This window comes from Salvelinus fontinalis, chromosome 35 (assembly GCF_029448725.1).
Source record: "Salvelinus fontinalis isolate EN_2023a chromosome 35, ASM2944872v1, whole genome shotgun sequence".
Classification (NCBI taxonomy): Eukaryota; Metazoa; Chordata; class Actinopteri; order Salmoniformes; family Salmonidae; genus Salvelinus; species Salvelinus fontinalis.
The window spans coordinates 14,286,939-14,307,316 of NC_074699.1; the positions used below are offsets into that span (position 1 = coordinate 14,286,939).

Sequence of the window (20,378 nt, forward strand, 5' to 3'; positions counted from 1 at the left end):
AATCCCTAATCCTGAAGTATTTTGTTGTGTTGTCAGTGCTAATGAAACATTAGAAGGACTTGTGAATAGATATGTTTTCATTTGAGCTTCCTTCCCCCTTCAAACTACTGAGTTCAAATCCCAGTGGAGACCTTGCATGCACAGAGCGAGCAACGCAGAGTAAACAAACAAAATGAAAAAACAAACACAAGAAATCCTATTCCCACTTGTACATGTTCAAAAACCTTCCTACTTTCCCTGGCTATAAGCTGTTATGCTGACAGGAGGAGAACAAAAAGAAACGATCTGATTCCACTCCCAGGAACTCTTATCAGCATAGTAAAGGAAAAAGACCTCTGTCTCTCTCTCCCACTCTGTTCTCTCTCTTTCTCTGTGTTCCTAGTTCCCTAGCTCCCTCGGTGGTGATAATCTGCTTGGGGTGTCGGCCCATCAGCATAGCTGGCCCTGTGTGTGTGCTTTATTACCCAAAGTGGCCCGGAGACTGTCCCCTCACGCGGGGCGCTGTGTGTTGAGAATGCAAAGATGGAGCTGGCGGTGCGGCCGAGCCCATTCATCACAGAGAGGTGGTTGCTGCTCCACAGGCCTACGCGCTCCGACATGATAAATGTCTGATAATATGAAGCTACGCCCCCCTTCTCCCCTCCTCTCCTATTCCCGTAGCGGACTGATAAAGAGCCCTCACCGTGGTAGCTAGCTGCCGCAGCACCAACGGGGATGATATGCTTCGCAATGGATTTATTGTAGCGGGCCGTGTGAGCTAGAGCCGGCTGAATGAGGGTGAGTCAGGTGAATAACAGGCAGTGTGTTAGTATAGGATGAGATGGATGGGAGAGGGGTATGGATGGTGCCCATAGGAGGAGAGTTATTATAGGGCTTGCTGCTGGAGAGAGAGAGTTGCTGTGTGCTGTGTGTGTGCAGTCCCTGGCCTGGGAGTTGATGAGCCTATTGGGATGTTAAGGATGTCCTTTCTGAGCTATGGTGAAGCCATATGGAGACTTATGCAGATTGTATGAAAAGAAAAGCTGATTTATATTCTGTATCCACTGCAGTACCTTGACATGTTATATGACACACCAACAATCTATAACATGAAATCGATGTGAAACATACAATACCAGTCAAATGTTTGGACACAACTACTGTACTCATTCCAGGGTTTTTCTTTATTTTGTACTATTTTCTACAATGCAGAATGATAGTGAAGACATCAAAACTATTAAATAACACATATGGAATCATGTAGTAAGCAAAAAAGTGTTAAACAAATCAAAATATGATTTATATTTGGGATTCTTCAAAGTAGCCACCCTTTGCCTTGATGACAAATAGGGCATCTCAACCGTACTGTGTTTTTTTCAGGGTCATGACCTGAGGATAGATGGAGAGCCCTCGTAACCTCTCACACGTTCACTGAGCCCCGGGAGAGTGAGAAGGACAGGGAAGTATTTTCTCCCTCTCCACCACTTACCTTCGTCCTCGTCATTAGCACTGACAGTGAGGATGGCAAAGCCCACGTCTGCATCCTCATCCACGTCGACTTCATACACCGTCTGAGCAAAGAGAGGCTTGTTATCGTTCACATCGCTGATGAAAACCCTCACGTACGCCGTGTCTGAAGGAAGGAGAGAGAGCACAGAGTGAGAGATTAAACGCCAGGCCCGCTCTTATTCTGTCAACCTGAACATATCCACCCCCCTCTTTCCCTCTCTCTTCTTTATCCCTCTATTTCTCCCTCCATCCTCCTATCTTCACCCTCGGTTATTCCTCACATCTCTCCATCTTGCTCTCCCTCTCTCTCGCCGTCTGACTCTTTCTTTTCTGAAGCAATCCGTAGGCAGATGTGGGGCCCATCCCAATATAATATGCTCCCTTTGATATGAGTATGAAAAGGAACATAATTTGCAATACACTATTCAAGATAAGATCAATTATGTAAGCTGGTTGCAAGGATAGCTTGCAGTTTAACACAGAGATAATGCGGCCTAGCAGCAAAACAAGCCACAACCTCCAACTTTTTACGCCTTTGAGTCTGACGGAGGAGTGGAGAAGGAGGACATATCTGTTGGGCAGATACAATCGTCAATTGATTTGTCTCCTCTCCTGTGTTCCAGACACACACAGAGAAGCGTGGCAAGTGCGCCGCGTCAACACCGTGACAGATTGCTCTTTCCCCGTAAACACTGCTATTGCTTCAAGGTCGTGTTTACGACCCCTCCTCAATACTCCATCTATCCGTGTGTCTAGTCTTCTTTCTTTTCTTTTTTTAACAGCTGTCATCGACCACAACATCGCCCTACTCCTGAGCTCCTCCAATTCCATTCAGTATACTCTTTAGTCGAGTGAGAGGGAGAGAGAGATTGAGAACGTGTGTGTGTTTGCATGTGTGAATGTGTTTTTCCCCCACGATTCACGCCACCATGTCAGTATGTTGTAGAAGACAGGCTGTAGCCTGTTGCTGGTCGGGAGAGGGGATGGAAGGATAGTGAGGGATGGAGAGTTGAAGGCCCTAGAGACTCCTTCTACATCCATCTGAAGCCCCTAGTTTCCAATCCTCTTTATTTTTTTTATATATTTTTTTTTTATTTAACCTTTATTTAACTAGTCAAGTCAGATAAGAACAAATTCTTATTTACAATGACATCCTACCCCTAACCCGGACAACGCTGGGCCAATTGTGCACCGCTCTATGGGACTCCCAATCACGGCCGGTTGTGATACAACCTGGAATCGAACCAGGGTCTGTAGTGATGCCTCTAGCACTGAGATGCAGTGCCTTAGACCGCTGCACCATCCTCCTCTAACATTTACAGCACTGCAAAATCACACAGATCATCTTTTTTACTCCCTGGCCTTTTTAATATTTTAGTGGTGTTTACGCTGTCAGAAATGTCATATAGGGCAAAGCCGACTAAGAGCAACTTTTAATAATCTATGATAATATGAATGAAAAATACATTCTCCATAAGACCCTGTCTGGTTGTTCATCAGCGGGTGAGAGTTCCCTCTGGGGAGAGATACGCATATTTGGTAGAGAGAGAGAGGATCCCTCCCCACCAAAGAGATAAGCAGTAGCTCAGACGTCTCGAAACTGCCATCCAAACCCCAGCTCTCCTACTGTAGTACCAAGGCTGGTCAGAAAATGGGGTCATTTTCAAATGTATTGAAATGTAGACAATGCACACAGTGTATTCCTAAGTCGTGCTACTGTGTGCACACTGCATTAATTGCTGTTCTCTCTCTTGTCCTCCACCATCCTCCAGCCCTGTTGAGCTGATGAGCTGATCTGAGCTGGCCTCACCTGAGTTGGGCTGTCCATGTTTCCCGGGCCGTGCTGACTCCCAGCCGTCCACTGACTTGACCTCCAGCAGGTAGGAGCCTTTGGTCTCACGGTCAAACACGGCCTCTGTGTAGATGGAGCCCAGCTCAGGATCAATCCGGAAGTACTGGTAGTCCCCACTGCGGTCGTTTAGCAGGGAGTAGGAGATCTGAGACAGACAGAGAGAGAGAGAGAGAGAGAGAGAGAGAGAGAGAGAGAGAGAGAGAGAGAGAGGAGGAAGAAGTGGAGGGAGAGCAGGAGGCCAGGGTAGAAGAGAATGAAGGATGAGGTTAAAGAGAGTGGTATGGAGAAGGCAAAGTATATGAATGGAGTAAGAGTGGAAAGAGAGGAAAGGACGTCGGAGATACACGAGGGATGAGTAAGAAAGGATGGACGTGAGAGAGACAAGGAAGACAGAGATACAGAGTAAGGATTACCAAAGATAGGTGAGTGAGACAGGAGAGAGAACAATAGTTTTATTCAAACTATAGTTTATTCCAAAAATAGTCTATAACACCATGCATATGATTCATTTATTTCTCTATTGGGGTGGATGTGTGCACACATTCTTAGTTAACCAAACTTGAATGAACTACTCTGGAGCGGAGAGATCTCATTCAACCCAGCCACATGTGACCCTCTGTGACAATTTATTTCTATATCAATAAAACAAAGCTCCGTCGTTATAATTTGGTTTAAAGCAGGAGCCTGAAGTCTATTCACCAAAGAAGAATGAACCTAATTTTAATATTCAAACTGAACAAAAGCTTTGTCGACGAGCTATGAACGGCATTCAACAGCCGCAGGAAGTTATTCAGCGAAATTCATTGAGAGAGAGGATTGAAACGGCATGGGTCAAAAAATGAATTGGGTCGTACAGGGGAAGAGCAAAAATTAAAGGTTGAATTAAATGTAATGCCATAATAAAAAGGTTGGCGGGGTCAAGCTATTGGTTAAAAAAAAACAGACAGGAGTGAAAGAAATCATTTTCATATTCACGCCCATCAATGATCCTCATTATCTAAATGTGGGCCTGCATGGTATCTATGATTCAGCCTGCCTCGGCGAGAGCAAGCAATTAAGCAACCAAGGACACTGTGCCTGCAAAGAACTGAGTGCATTTTATGCACCCCTGTGCCGATAGACATGGTGTCCTCGTACTGGGAATTCAATTATGAGTAGACTACCCGTACTGTTGGTGTGCGTGTGGGGATGTGCGTGTATGCATGATTGTGTGTGTATAGAGAGCAAGACAGAGATCAAGAAAGAGATACACAGAAAAGCAGCAGGAAATGTAGACAATACTGTGAGTGTGTGTGTTTGCGTGTGAGAATGTGTGCACTCAAGCGTACCTTCTGTTTGCGTGCGTGCAAGCAAGCGTGTGCACGTGTGTGTGTCTCCTCAACACTTGTGTTCCTTAATAATATTTTACTGCAGTGGGTTAAATCAAGGTCACACAGAGTAATTCTTGGTAGTCTTAAACAAATCTACTTTTAAACCAAAGTATACACCTCACACACATGGTTATGGGCTTAAAAAAAGAAGACCTCTGTACCACGTCAGATATAGAGTTTACATCTCAATATTACACTTTATATACATCACAGATGACTGAAATATAACAAAACCGTTTGACATAGAAACACTGGATTTTCGGGGGGGGGGGGGTTAAAAAAATAGAATGTTTATTAATTATGATATTATGAAAAATCTGAATAACATTCCACCCATGAGGCCACAAGGTCATTTACCTGCAGGCAAGGGGGAAGCTTCAGTATGTGTGAAGTGCCGTGTTGTACGGTTTATACAGTGTGTTGCTCTCAGCTCAGGAAGCCACACCGAAGTACAGATTTTATGGCCGGGCTACAGGAAGCATACCCTTGTGGAGGAACACTCCTACAGAACTATGGATGGGTTTTTTCCATTTTCTACCTCCAAGGTGAAATTAAAAGGGGAATTGCTACTGTGGGTTTACACTTGAGTGGTTTCAGCTTATCCGGTTACATACTGGTTGGTGGGTTGTTCACAAAGATTTAAATTAAAAACAATGGTCAACAACACTAGGGCTGGAGTTCCCCAAATACTCCAGCTTTTCTGAGAAATTGCTAAGAACCAGGACATGTATTCACAAAATGTCTCCGAGTAGTGCTGCTCCTCTCAGAGTAGGAGTGCTGCTCCTCTCAGAGTAGAGGGGCTGCTCCTCTCAGAGTAGAGGGGCTGCTCCTCTCAGAGTAGGAGTGCTGCTCCTCTCCGAGTAGGAGTGCTGCTCCTCTCCGAGTAGGAGTGCTGCTCCTCTCCGAGTAGGAGTGCTGCTCCTCTCAGAGTAGGAGTGCTGCTCCTCTCAGAGTAGGAGTGCTGCTCCTCTCAGAGTAGGAGTGCTGCTCCTCTCCGAGTAGGAGTGCTGCTCCTCTCCGAGTAGGAGTGCTGCTCCTCTCCGAGTAGGAGTGCTGCTCCTCTCCGAGTAGGAGTGCTGCTCCTCTCAGAGTAGGAGTGCTGCTCCTCTCAGAGTAGGAGTGCTGCTTGTTTGTATTTCCATTATTCCAAAGCGTTCCGTCACCTTTCCGTTGAGTCCCAGGTCCAGGTCGTTGGATGACACCTGTGTGACAAACGTCCCCACCTCCGCCCCCTCTGTGACCGACGCCTCGTAGATGGACGAGGTGAAGAAGGGAACATTGTCGTTCACATCTAGCAGAGAAAAACATCAGCATTATCCGTCATCACTTGGCTCAGTATTTTCTCAGTGAAAGGGTTTTATAAGGAGTAGAGTGTCTTTCACGCAGCAGGCTGTAAAACAGGGTGGCAGCAGACTCCGTTCTGTGTCCGGCAGTCTCTGTGGCTAAACATTTGTTGACAGAGATTAATGGAGACCTTCAAACTCCTGGAGATGTATTGAACAATTTCAAAGACCTCTTTGTGACACTCGAGAGCTCTCTCTATTTTTCACCATTCGACCGTTTCCACAGAGAAATGATACAAACAGCTTGTTAGAGTCGTTTGTCTATTGAACTCAATTACCTCTTTCTTAACTATTATAGAGAACTATCACAATAACTTTACAAGAAACTTCAACAAAAATGATTTTCTTCAGAAGAGGACATTTCAGGATAGTTAATCCAAACCCCAAAACCATAATGGCTCAGATGCATTCAGAGCAACGATGCACTTCCATGTTGTATTTGTTTCAGCAAATGTCTTAATCTATGAATTAAACATGGGTCTTAAATCCATTACAACTCTCCCTTCCTCTTTCCAGCCCTCCCTGCCTCACTCCATCCTCTGGAGAAGAATGAAGGCTCACTTATTAAGACAGATAAGGGAGAGGAGAAGGAGAGGTGAAGGAGTGAGGAGGGTCTGGCCAGATTAATTATGTCTCTCTGGTTTAAGACTAACTCTCATGAATGATAGAGGGGGAGATGAAGTCTGGTTAGAGGGAACGGGGAGGGATAAGAGGAGGGAGCCTGGATCTGGGCTACGGTGGGAATGAAAGCTATTTTGGGACAGAGGGTCAGGGGTGGGCTGAACTGCAGTAATAAGCTGCGGTAATGGGAAATTAAGCTCGGATCGGGAGACTGGAAATCAACTTGATTTTAATAAAAAGGTTGAAGCCCAGTACATCATGCTTTCTGGGGTTAGTCTGGAGGAGAGAGAGGGTCTAGAGGAGAGAGAGAAAGAGCGACAGAGCGAGAGAGAAAGAGAGAAAGAAAGAGAGAGAGAGCGATGGTTGTATACATTGTTGAGTCAAGGCTGCTGGGATGGAAGTAAAAAGGGATAGTTAAGTATTATGGGTTGTTATATGAGCAGGTTGCACTGCTCTGTCTTACCTGTGATATTAAGATAGACCGTTGTGAAGGCTGCCAGGGGGACTGCAGCCACATTCTGAGCCCGGACCCTCAGTATGAAGTTCCTGGTGGTCTCATAGTCCAGGGGCTCAGCCACCAGGATGGAGGCAGAGCCGTCCTCACGGTTAGGGGTCAGATAGAAGCGTACAGGCATGTTGGTCTCCGGCACCATCCCGTCCTCCAGGTTATAGGTCACTCTAGGGTCCCCCAGCGGAGAGGTGGCCTTGATAGTCTGGGGTTCAGAGAGGAGACCGAGACAGGGGAAACAGAGGACAATAGCAGTCAATTCACACCTCTGTGACTGCCTGTACTCTACTCAGCTTTAGGCTTCAGGCGAGGCCACCTGCAAAACAAGCAGCTCTACAGATCAACTACAACCTACTGTGGCCCATTAAATCTTCCCTGAAGAGTAAAAATGTATCTTGCTGATCCCCTAGAACTCCAAAGGAAACCTCTCTCGCTCTCCCTGTTCATTTCCCCTCACTCACGCTCTCTCTCGCTCTCCCTGTTCATTTCCCTCACTCACGCTCTCTCTCGATCTCCCTGTTCATTTCCCCTCACTCACGCTCTCTCTCGCTCTCCCTGTTCATTTCCCCTCACTCACGCTCTCTCTCGATCTCCCTGTTCATTTCCCCTCACTCACGCTCTCTCTCGCTCTCCCTGTTCATTTCCCCTCACTCACGCTTTCTCTCGCTCTCCCTGTTCATTTCCCCGCACTCACGCTCTCTCTCGATCTCCCTGTTCATTTCCCCTCACTCACTCACGCTCTCTCTCGATCTCCCTGTTCATTTCCCCTCACTCACGCTTTCTCTCGCTCTCCCTGTTCATTTCCCCGCACTCACGCTCTCTCTCGCTCTCCCTGTTAATTTCCCCTCACACACGCTCTCTCTCGCTCTCCCTGTTCATTTCCCCTCACTCACGCTTTCTCTCGCTCTCCCTGTTCATTTCCCCGCACTCACGCTCTCTCTCGATCTCCCTGTTCATTTCCCCTCACTCACTCACGCTATCTCTCGATCTCCCTGTTCATTTCCCCTCACTCACTCACGCTCTCTCTCGATCTCCCTGTTCATTTCCACTCACTCACGCTCTCTCTCGCTCTCCCTGTTCATTTCCCCTCACTCACGCTCTCTCTCGCTCTCCCTGTTCATTTCCCCTCACTCACTCACGCTCTCTCTCGATCTCCCTGTTCATTTCCCCTCACTCACTCACGCTCTCTCTCGATCTCCCTGTTCATTTCCCCTCACTCACTCACGCTCTCTCTCGATCTCCCTGTTCATTTCCCCTCACTCACGCTCTCTCTCGCTCTCCCTGTTCATTTCCCCTCACTCACGCTCTCTCTCGATCTCCCTGTTCATTTCCCCTCACTCACGCTCTCTCTCGCTCTCCCTGTTCATTTCCCCTCACTCACGCTCTCTCTCGCTCTCCCTGTTCATTTCCCCTCACTCACACTCTCTCTCGATCTCCCTGTTCATTTCCCCTCACTCACGCTCTCTCTCGATCTCCCTGTTCATTTCCCCTCACTCACGCTCTCTCGATCACTCTCAGTGAAATATTCATCTGCATTTTTAATAGCCTTAATAGCTTCTAAAAGATCCAGAGGAAATTCAGCAAATTCATTTTCAATGCGTTAGTTAAAAAATAAAAGTAAATGCCTATGAATAATCCAGCGCTCGTGATTGCCAGGGCCTGGCTCGTAGAAGTAATGAAGCAGTTGGCTTAAAATAGAGGCGATGGAGGATGAGTCTGGACATGGGCAGGGAGAAGGGGAGCAGAGGGAGGAGGGTGTTGGCTGGAGTAAGTCGCCATGAGGATGTAGGGCTATCCCAGGACACAGCAAGTGCCAGAGAGAGGGAGGATGGGAGAGTAGGGATGGAGGTTGAGCCCTGAGGGAATTATCGACTCTCGTCTTTTGCCGTAGACTATAATAGCTGGGTGTCCATAGAGTACGTCATAATATGCATCACTGTGCATTACTGCAGAGAAATGGTAAAGGCAGCTAGTGTCACCCAGCGTTGAGGTGTTTGTAAGTTACAGTATAGTAAGAGCCGTAAATGAACAACTTTAAATGTTAGATCAAACAAGTCTACTCCATGATGCTTTTATTTGCTTTGAAGCCCTGGGAAAATACTGGCTCCCAGCTCAAAATACCCCTCTCAAGTTACCAGCCCCATTTCTGTAATATGTACCTATCCTAATGTGTTTCATCATGTCCCAACCTCCCCTTAACTCACCTTTCTCTAAACCCCATGTACCTCAGAATGCCTGTTTCATGTTACATCTGCCATACTCATCCTAATTTGTACTCCATCATCATTCATGTTCAACTCTGACCTAAGATAACCCCTATGTCCCTCTACTTCCCCCAGGACATATAACCCCATGTGTATGTTAAAACAGGACTTCATCTATTTCTCCCCACATTCCACCCACACAGTATCCCAAATGGCACCCTATTCCCTACTCGGCGCACTACTTTTGACCAGAGCCATGTAGTGCACTGCATAGGGAATAGGATACCATTTGGGACGTAGCCTGTTTGCCCCGGTCCCATCTTACCACTATGGGTGTGTCCCTGACGGTATTCTCCGGGATGACCACGTCAAAGCTGTCCCTGTCCCACTGCGGAGGCTGGTTCTTCACGTTGGTGATGGTGACGGACAGCTCCACCGAACTGCTCCGGTTCCCCCCGTCCGTGGCAACTATTTCCCGGGTGATGTAGGTCCTCTGTAGTCATAGCAAAAGCATGGCAGTGACATGCCGCGTGAAATAAGAGCAGTTTAGACATGGGTGAAGAGGCGTGATTGTGTAGATTAGATCACGCAGGGTGACAGTGTCAGGGAGTGTCAGAGGGACAGGGACATATGCTGGTTGTACTGTATTTGGCTCATGCTACTGGACATTGGTAGAACATTGGTAGTAACGGGTGAACGTAAATGACACTGACAGAATGCTACCAACAGTGTTCCGTTGACAGAGGAACTCTGTAGTCATAGCAACAGCTTCCCTAGGAGCACTCATAATAACACCTCCTCGCTACACCAGGCTTCCCATTTCCTGCTATGTGATAAAACATTCTCCCCCGAGGAGGGACATTTACAGGCTAGCCAGCGAAGAAGAAAACGGCTAAAAACCTCTCAAACATTAGCTTGTTAGATTGTGCTGGCTTACAAAGACTTTTTAAAATATTGAGTTAGACTTCCTCTATACTCTCACTGAAGTGAGACTTATTCTCTGTAATGAGTCTCATCTCAACCAACAGAAACCTGGAGCAGTACGACTTAACGTACAGCTGAGATGGGTGACGGTTGTGTTAGGTTAGTGTTAGGGGTTAAGGTTGTGTTCCTGACCTGTGAGATGGGCTGGTTGACGTAGACCCAGCCGGTTAGGGGGTTTACCCTCAGGTACTCTGGTTGTTCTTTAGACATGGAGTAGGTGACGGCAGCATTGGTGCTGTAGTCATCGTCGTGGGCCGCCACACGCAGGAAACTGGTGCCAATCATTGTGTCCTCCCGTAGGAAGTCTGTGGGGAAGACAACACGTCATATTCAATTGGCTGAAAGCATTATGAGCCTTAGATCTGCTGATTAAAATATGTCTTGGCGAGATGAACACGGATCTGGTGCTGTCAATGAAACATTAACAAGGTAGACATGATCTGCAAATACTACTGGATCGATAGTAGGACTGGATTATGTGTGTGAGTGCGTGCGAGTGCATTTTTATGTGTGTGTGTGGTGTGTGGTGTGTGTGTGTGTGTGTGTGTGTGTGTGTGTGTGTGTGTGTGTGTGTGTGTGGTGTGTGGTGTGTGGTGTGTGGTGTGTGGTGTGTGGTGTGTGGTGTGTGGTGTGTGGTGTGTGTGTGTGTGTGTGATCCCCAGCACTCACACTCGTAGCGTAGGTTCTCAAACTTGGGGCTGTTGTCGTTCTCGTCGAGAATGAGGATGTTGAGTTGACAGATCCCTATGAGGGGGTCTGCTGCCTGGTCCGTGGCGGTCACCGTCACCGCGTACTCCCGTTGACGCTCGCGGTCAAACTTCCTGGACGTCACTATCACACCTGAGGGAACAGTGTTATACAGTGGTTGCTAGGGCAACGGACAACGGCAGACCAGACACAACATTTTCTCTCACATGCTATTCCTGCCAGGGTGTATTTATACATGTTCAGCTCATCTATGCTACTTAATGAATCTCATGTATTATGTTTAGCGAACGCAATGCTATGTAATGACAGATATCAATATACTAATGAAGGATGTGAGTACACTGTAATTGATGTGCTATTAAAGTATATGATGAAGTGTTTGGTGTTTTGTAAATTGCACTTGAATTCAATCAAAGTCATGCTGAGGATTCCTCACAGATCATGCAAAGCCAATCCCTCTCCTTTCACTCCTTTCTCTCCTCTATAAAAGGTTAATGATTGACGTCTACTGAACAGTTACATTTCATAAAGCAATTCCTTTTTAAAAGAGAGCTTGCGCATTTTGGGGGGGGAACGCTGTCTTTTCTTCCCCTTTTGAGTGCAGGCACATTTTGAAAGGGTGTCATTAAAGTGAATTAGATTGAACTTTTGAATTCATTAAATACTTCAAGGTAGTTCCAAAGCGATCCAGAGACTTGTAACCCTTTCAGTACCAGATTACATAACGCCTAAACACTATGGGGATGCTGTTAGGGTCCACAACCAAACAGTGAAGTTGGACTGTACGGTACCTGTGTCTGGGTGGATACTGAAGGCAGGCACAGTGCTGTCTTTGTGCATGAATCCATAGGTGACTCTCCCATTAGAGCCCTCGTCTGCATCCACGGCGTGGACCTGGAGGACGAACGTTCCTGCAGGCTGGTTCTCCAGCACCGTTGTCCGCTCCCGGTACTGCTGGCACTGAGGGGGAAGGGGGAGACGGACAGGGATAGTGGGATAGAGTGAGTGAGAGAGTGAGAGAGAGAGAGAAGAGAAGAGGATGGGTAATGGAAGAATGCCAGTTACCAAATGACAGAGGGATAGAAATTAGGATGCATAGAAGGGGATGAAATGAAAGAAAAAGGTCATTCAGTATATTAAGGACATGTGTGAAGGGAATGAAAGACATAGGGATGGGAGGCAGTTACGAAATAGTCAAAGACAAGGGAAAAGGGGATAAGGACAGTGGAACGAGGGCAGAGAGATAGGAGTGAATCATTGAAAGGAGTTATGGAGGAGAAAGGGAATAGAGTATTAGAAGAGAAGAAGTAGAGAGAGTGAGAGAGAGGGGGAGAGAAGTGGAGAGAGTGAGAGAGAGAGGGAGAGAAGTAGAGAGAGTGAGAGGGGGAGAGAAGTGGAGAGAGTGAGAGGGGGAGTGAAGTGGAGAGAGTGAGAGAGGGGGCGAGAAGTAGAGAGAGTGAGAGAAAGGGGGGAGAAGTAGAGAGAGTGAGAGAGAGGGGGAGAGAAGTAGAGGGAGTGAGAGAGGGGGAGAGAAGTAGAGAGAGTGAGAGAGGGGGAGAGAAGTAGAGCGAGTGAGAGAGGGGGAGAGAAGTGGAGAGAGTGAGAGAGAGGGAGAGAAGTGGAGAGAATGAGAGAGAGGGGGAGAGAAGTGGAGAGAGTGAGAGAGAGAGGGAGAGAAGTAGAGAGAGTGAGAGGGGGAGAGAAGTGGAGAGAGTGAGAGAGAGGGGGAGTGAAGTGGAGAGAGTGAGAGAGGGGGCGAGAAGTAGAGAAAGTGAGAGAGAGGGGGGAGAAGTAGAGAGAGTGAGAGAGAGGGGGAGAGAAGTAGAGGGAGTGAGAGAGGGGGAGAGAAGTAGAGAGAGTGAGAGAGAGGGGGAGAGAAGTAGAGCGAGTGAGAGAGGGGGAGAGAAGTGGAGAGAGTGAGAGAGAGGGGGAGAGAAGTGGAGAGAGTGAGAGAGAGAGGGAGAGAAGTAGAGAGAGTGAGAGGGGGAGAGAAGTGGAGAGAGTGAGAGAGGGGGCGAGAAGTAGAGAGAGTGAGAGAGAGGGGGAGAGAAGTAGAGCGAGTGAGAGCGAGGGGGAGAGAAGTAGAGAGAGTGAGAGCGAGGGGGAGAGAAGTAGAGAGTGAGAGAGGGGGGGAGAGAAGTAGAGAGAGTGAGAGAGAGGGGGAGAGAAGTGTAGAGAGTGAGAGAGAGGGGGAGAGAAGTGGAGAGAGTGAGAGAGAGGGGGAGAGAAGTAGAGAGTGAGAGAGGGGGGGAGAGAAGTAGAGAGAGTGAGAGAGAGGGGGAGAGAAGTGTAGAGAGTGAGAGAGAGGGGGAGAGAAGTGGAGAGAGTGAGAGAGAGGGGGAGAGAAGTGGAGAGAGAGAGAGAGAGGGGGAGAGAAGTGGAGAGAGTGAGAGAGAGAAGTAGAGAGAGTGAGAGAGAGAGGGAGAGAAGTGGAGAGAGTGACAGAGAGGGGGAGATAAGTGGAGAGAGTGAGAGAGAGGGGGAGAGAAGTGGAGAGAGAGGTTTGAGGAGAAACTGTCTCTCATTAATCCCTCTATGTTTTGCTCTGTAGAGATTCATCTGTGTTTTATAATTAAAGCGGCCTTGAATCAATTCCATCGAAGCAGATCCACAGAGATACGGAGTAAGCCTGGATAATTCGGATGTGCTCCGACGCCCACACACCTTCCTTCCTTCCTCATCGTCATCTGAGTGCTTGCTCGGTGTGTGTGAAGGGAAAACAGTCAAATCTTCCAAATCCCGTCTCTCTGCCATCATCAGATGGCTCATTTTGGCGTGCCTCAGACAGAGACAGCGTTTCAAATTAAAAACAGATCCCAGATCAATTCAACAGCTCGTCTTTGATGCTTAGTTCTGACATCTAATTAATGACAAGGGAGCTCATCTTCCACCCTCCTCTCCCTCTCCTCCCTCTCCTCTGCCACCCCCTCCTCTAACCAATAGTCACAGTCTTCCAGGCCCAAATTCAATGTGTTTTCAGAGGTCAGGTGTCCCTAAGGGAGTCCCAGTCAGGGATGAGAAGGCTGTGGTGGATCTCCAACGGTGCCCCCTCTTCCCCCCCCCCCCCCCCCCCCCCCCCCCCCTCTCCATATCCAGTCGCATTTACCCCCCTCTTAGGAAGCTTCAGGGCCTGGCACTCTCACAGACAACCCATTGGCCCGGGAGGGGCACTTCTCTTAGGAGTCCCTGAGTCACTGATGCACACAAATCCACAGGAACTGCCTGAACCTCAGCCAAAAACACAGGAGCAGAAGGGCCAAGGGCACAAAACAACATACAAGCCGCTTTCTCTCTTCTCTCCGCCTGCTGTTTGCTGCTTGCACAGAGGAGGAAAAAACTGAGCACACAGGAAAAGTGATCCAGCTGTGTTTTATTTTTGAAACACTTTCTCTTTGGCCTTTTTTCTCCCTTTTGAGGAAAAGTCTTGTCCGCACATCAGTTCAACTATTGTTTGAGCATGTTAGCAAAAATAAATACAAAATAAAACTAAGCATGAGGGAGTCCTGAGGGAGCTGTGTGAGAGCACTTGAACAGGTTGAAGGTCATCTTGCAGCCTAACATGTGAAACACGCATGCGTATAAAATGTTCCCAGGACTACAGGGAGTTAGCTGGCTTTACTGTGCGAGGCACAATTAGCTTCAAATATCTCAAAGGCAAAACTTGTGTAATTTAAAATTGAAACTTCGGCAGAAAACAGGTAGGGCTGTGATGATTCGGCATATCTTTCAAACACTTCATTAAAAACCCTTAGCTGATCTAGAAATAGAGTGGGTCGGCCGGCTAATCACACCTCTGGAGGACGGAGATGGAGAGGTAATAAATAGAGGCGATAGAGAGAGAGAGGGAGCTGCAATAAACAGATAAGAGAAACTGAGAAACAAGAGCGATTTGGAAGGAGAGAGAAAGACTAAGGTCTGGAAGTCAAACGGAGAGTACTGATGCTCATCTCAGAACTCCGCCAACACCTTTATTTAACTCTAACAGTAAGCCCCCATAGTAAAGGCTGAGAGACAGAGGCTGGGAAACACAATGAGCTGTAATGAGATGTATGTTCAGAGCCAAACGGATATCAAAACCATGACAGTGAGAACAAAGCTTTACCTTCCCAAAGACAGGTTTGTTGTTGTTGACGTCGTCCACGCCGACAATGACCTGGGCGGTGGACGAGAGGGCCTGGGGGCCACCAGAGGCGTTGTCATCGGTCGCTGTGACGTTCAGGATGTACTCTACCCCCTGGAGTCTGGGAGGTGGGCTGGAGCGCAGCCGGATCAGACCTGCATCAACCAATCAGAGACAAGTTATGACCTCACCGTGAATGAGTGAACCTCTGCGTTCGCAAGTCTCCTAACTGATTAATATAGGGCAGCAAATGCAAGAACATGCTGTTCTGTCAGCTTTGGACACTTTGCGCCTTTGGTTTTCCCATATACTGTACATATAACAGCATTAACTGAATTCAACCCTGGAGGGTCTGCTTGTGCTCCTTTGTTCGTGGCTGACATATCTGGTGTGTAGGACAGCCGTGTCGCTCTCTTCCTCAACATCTCTCCCAGTGTCTTTGACACTTGGCCAGCGCGTGACTGCATCCAACAAAGGAGGTTGTCAATCCCACCTTCGGTGATGCATAAAACAACAAAGGATGGTGTACGTCTGTTGTCCGTGTGACTGAGGTTCGTCTCACCTCCGTGGTGACCGTCCCCCTTTCCTCTGTGCCTTGGGGACTTTTTCTTCACTTCCTATTGGCTGTATCCCTAATGTGGGCGTTAGATTTCCATCCTTCTCTCTCTTCCGAGTGTTTTTTTTCTTCATGTTGCATTCATCAGGCCCTTGGTGTTTGCTAACCGTGTGTGTGGGCTGCGGACACACTTAATGCATTCTGTCTTATCTTCTAAGACTCAAACAGGCACAGATGCAACCATTGGAGATGCACTGGGTGCTGGATACATTTCCATGGCTTTCACAGGGTCTGCGTTGGATGGAATCATATTACACCCTAACAGTGTTTCTCTTTAGAGATCGGCGCAGTCCGTCTATCTCTGCCTAACACGGTGACATGAAAGACACTGAGTGTCAGGGGAGAGGAGGGGGAGAAGAGGGGTGAGAGGAGGATGAGAGGAGGGGGAAAGGAGGTTGAGAGGAGCGGGAGAAGAGGTTGAGAGGAGGGGGAGAGAAGGTTGAGAGGAGGGGGAGAGGAGGTTTAGAGGAGGGGGAGAGGAGGGAGGGGTGAGATGAAGAGGAGAGGAGGGAAAGTGGAGGGGAGAGGAGGGTGAAAGGAGGGGGAGAGGAGGGTGAGAGGAGGGTGAGAGGAAGGCGAAAGGAGGGGGAGAGGAGGGTAAGAGGAGGTTGAGAGGAAGGCGAAAGGAGGTGGAGAGGAGGGTAAGAGGAGGGTGAGAGGAAGGCGAAAGGAGGGGGAGAGGAAGGTAAGAGGAGGAGGAGGAGAGGAAGGTGAAAGAAGGGGGAGAGGAGGGGTGATATGCTGAGGGCCATACAACAACCAGCCATTAGGCAATCAGGAGACATCCTGTCTATGAAATGAGGCGTAGTGCGAGCGCTACACTAGCACAGCCGAGCCATGAGGAAAATGTAATCAATTATAATATGACATGACAGCGTGGAGCAGGGATAGGGGCAGGGTGTGTGTGGTGAGTATGGGGCACTAGCTGCCATGGAGGAGGCTGCCTGGGAGAACTTGTCATAATGACTGGTTTCATCAGAGTAGATGGCCTGTACTAGCAGTACCATAGGCCAGGGAGATCATCCTATAAGAGACTGACTAGCTGCACCACAGGCCAGGGAGCTGGTCCTATAAGAGAGAGACTAGCTGCACCACAGGCCAGGGAGCTGGTCCTAGAAGAGACATACTACCTGCACCACAGGCCAGGGAGCTGGTCCTATAAGAGAGAGACTAGCTGCACCACAGGCCAGGGAGCTGGTCCTATAAGAGAGAGACTAGCTGCACCACAGGCCAGGGAGCTGGTCCTATAAGAGAGAGACTAGCTGCACCACAGGCCAGGGAGCTGGTCCTATAAGAGAGAGACTAGCTGCACCACAGGCCAGGGAGCTGGTCCTAGAAGAGACATACTACCTGCACCACAGGCCAGGGAGCTGGTCCTATAAGAGAGAGACTAGCTGCACCACAGGCCAGGGAGCTGGTCCTATAAGAGAGAGACTAGCTGCACCACAGGCCAGGGAGCTGGTCCTATAAGAGAGAGACTAGCTGCACCACAGGCCAGGGAGCTGGTCCTATAAGAGACAGACTAGCTGCACCACAGGCCAGGGAGCTGGTCCAATAAGAGACAGACTAGCTGCACCACAGGCCAGGGAGCTGGTCCTATAAGAGACAGACTAGCTGCACAACAGGCCAGGGAGCTGGTCCTATAAGAGACAGACTAGCTGCACAACAGGCCAGGGAGCTGGTCCTATAATAGAGAGCCTGTTCAAAGAGAGCGTGTAGCCTCAGGAGGACATGTCACATACTCCCAGCAGCCCAGGGAGAGAAGAGCTCTGCACACACACAGAATTATGTTCCACAGGCCTGCCACATGGTGTAGTATTCACACATAGCCACGTATGAACACGCACACAGTGAATGTACACACCTGGGTGTACACTCAGGAACATCAAACCAATACTTTGTGGAAGAATGTGACAAATTGATCAAAAAGCTGCCTGTGAGGCCTGCCGTACATCAGTATCTATCTGGAGGAGAATGTGTTAAGATGACAAAATCATCTCGACTTGACTTCAAAGACTGCTCCGAAAAAGGGTCAGCCAGAGTTGAGAGATAGAATGAAAAATGCATTTTAAAACATTCCAAGAAAAAAAACCTATTCTGTGTCCCTTCCATTCGATAAGATGTGTGTCCCGGCTGTATGGATGGAACTGATGTTTGTGCGCATGCACGTGTGTGAAAGAATGTGTACGTGTGTGTGCTTGCATACATGTATGTACATGCGTGTATGCGCATGTGCATGTGCTTGCGTGTGTCCAAGCATGTGTGTGTGTGCGCGCGTTTGTGTGAGTGTGTGACAGTGCTGGGTCAGGCAGGCCGAGGCATGCAGCAGTGTGCGTCACAGCCCTTGCTTAATCTGCTAAACATGGTCGATGAGACCCGGCCAGCACATATCATTGCTCGTCAAAGATGGAGAAGATGTTTCTCCAGGGGTCACTGAGCACACGTCACTTCGTATGATGGAGGGGAGGGGGTTGGCAGGGGGGAGGGATGGGGAGCCGATGCCCCTCTCTCAACGTCAACTCTAATCATCGTCTAGGCCCCCAAAACAGCGGGATGAGCCCTGAAAGGCAGTGAGACTGAGGAAGGAACGACTACATTCGCCCCCTAGGGAGAAAGGGGTGCAGTATGGTGCAAGGCAATGGGGGACGTTATATAAACCTCACATCACAAGCACGACAAAGAACTCCCACTAAACTAGTGACACTGAGGGAGGACAGCATGATGCACCATTACTACTCCTACACCAAAGGGATTTCTTTATCAGCCTGCAGATGAATTAGAACACTTCTTCAATATGGACTCTTCACAGACAAACAACGATCCAATAAAAAGGGAAAAGGAGAAGGGTCGTTCCCATTAGCTGTAGACATGATCTACCTGTTTATTGGAGGAAACATTTTGCCTGTCGTCTCGGTAAATACTTCCCCCCGTGCTGAGAACGGAGGCTTTGTATTTATGTCTTTAATACAAAGAGGGTGATCATCTTATTGACTTTGCTGTTTGAATCCTTAAAATGGTATTAAATCTCAGGAAACATATTCTACGCTGAGTTACAGTCAAATTAACACAGCCCACCTGTCCCCGAGAAAACATTTCCCATGAAAGAACGATCCGTGGAGTAATAAATACTTTGATCTCCAAAAGAGAGAGAGTGAGATGGGGGTGGGGCTCTCTCTCTATGTCTGTGTCTTTCTCTGTGTGTGTGTCTGTGTCTTTCTCTGTGTGTGTGTCTGTGTCTGTGTCTGTGTCTGTGTCTGTGTCTGTGTGTGTGTGTGTGTGTGATATGTTCTTCGCCCCTAAACTAATGACTGCTAAAGTACAGTTGAAGTCGGAAGTTTACATACACCTTTGCCAAATACATTTAAAGTCATTTTTTTACAATTACTTACATTTATCCCTCGTAAAAATTCCATGTCTTAGGTCAATTAGGATCACCACTTTATTTTAAGAATGTGAAATGTCAGAATAATAGTAGAGAGAATGATTTATTTCTGCTTGTATTTCTTTCATCACATTTCCAGTGGGTAAGAAGTTTACATACACTCAATTAGTATTTAGTAGCATTGCCTTTAAATTGTTAAACTTGGGTTAAACGTTTCGGTTAGCCTTCCACAAACTTCCCACAATAAGTTGGGTGAATTTTGGCCCATTCCTCCTGACAGAGCTGGTGTAACTGAGTCAGGTTTGTAGGCCTCCTTGCTCGCACACGTTTTTTCAGTTCTGCCCACACGTTTTCTATGGGATTGAGGTCAGGGCTTTGTGATGGCCACTCCAATACCTGACTCTGTCCTTAAGCCATTTTGCCACAACTTTGGAAGTGTGCTTGGGGTCATTGTCTATTTGTGACCAAGCTTTAACTTCCTGGCTGATGTCTTGAGATGTTGCTTCAATATATCCACATAATTGTCCTACCTCATGATGCCATCTACTTTGTGAAGTGCACCAGACCCTCCAGCAGCAAAGCACCCCCACAACATGATGCTGCCACCCCCGTGCTTCACGGTTGGGATGGTGTTCTTCCCTTTTATCCTCCAAACATAATGATGGTCATTATGGCCAAACAGTTATATTTTTGTTTCATTAGACCAGAGGACATTTATCAAAAAAATACGACCTTTGTCCCCATGCGCAGTTGCAAACCGTAGTCTGGCTTTTCATGGCGGTTTGGAGCAATGGCCTCTTCCTTGCTGAGCGGCCTTTCAGTTTATGTCGATATAGGACTCGTTTTACTGTGGATATAGATACATTTGTACCTGTTTCCTCCAGCATCTTCACAAGAACCTTTGCTGTTGTTCTGGGATTGATTTGCACTTTTCACACCAAAGTACGTTCATCTCCAGGAGACAGAATACGTCTCCTTCCTGAGTGGTATGACGGCTGCGTGGTCCCATGGTGTTATACTTGCGTACTATTGTTTGTACAGATGAACGTGGTACCTTCAGGTGTTTGGAAATTGCTCCCAAGGATGAACCAGACTTGTGGAGGTCTACAATTTTTTTTCTGAGGTCATGGCTGATTTCTTTTGATTTTCCCATGATGTTAAGCAAAGAGGCAGTGAGTTTGA

The 20,378-nt window shown here is 47.8% G+C and overlaps 1 protein-coding gene across 3 annotated transcripts in view; it reads right to left on the bottom strand.

Moving 5' to 3' along the window:
- Positions 1–20,378, bottom strand: part of LOC129834349 (neural-cadherin-like) — a 206,536-nt gene that overhangs the window by 65,083 nt on the left and 121,075 nt on the right. For all 3 annotated transcript variants that reach the window (XM_055899249.1, XM_055899250.1, XM_055899251.1), the window contains exons 8-16: positions 15,181–15,353; positions 11,870–12,038; positions 11,040–11,210; positions 10,503–10,675; positions 9,712–9,879; positions 7,138–7,387; positions 5,874–6,001; positions 3,299–3,485; positions 1,469–1,612 (exon numbers count right to left, since the gene is read on the bottom strand). In XM_055899249.1, coding sequence (XP_055755224.1) covers positions 1,469–1,612; positions 3,299–3,485; positions 5,874–6,001; positions 7,138–7,387; positions 9,712–9,879; positions 10,503–10,675; positions 11,040–11,210; positions 11,870–12,038; positions 15,181–15,353 — 1,563 coding nt within the window. The remainder of the gene's footprint in view (positions 1–1,468; positions 1,613–3,298; positions 3,486–5,873; positions 6,002–7,137; positions 7,388–9,711; positions 9,880–10,502; positions 10,676–11,039; positions 11,211–11,869; positions 12,039–15,180; positions 15,354–20,378) is intronic.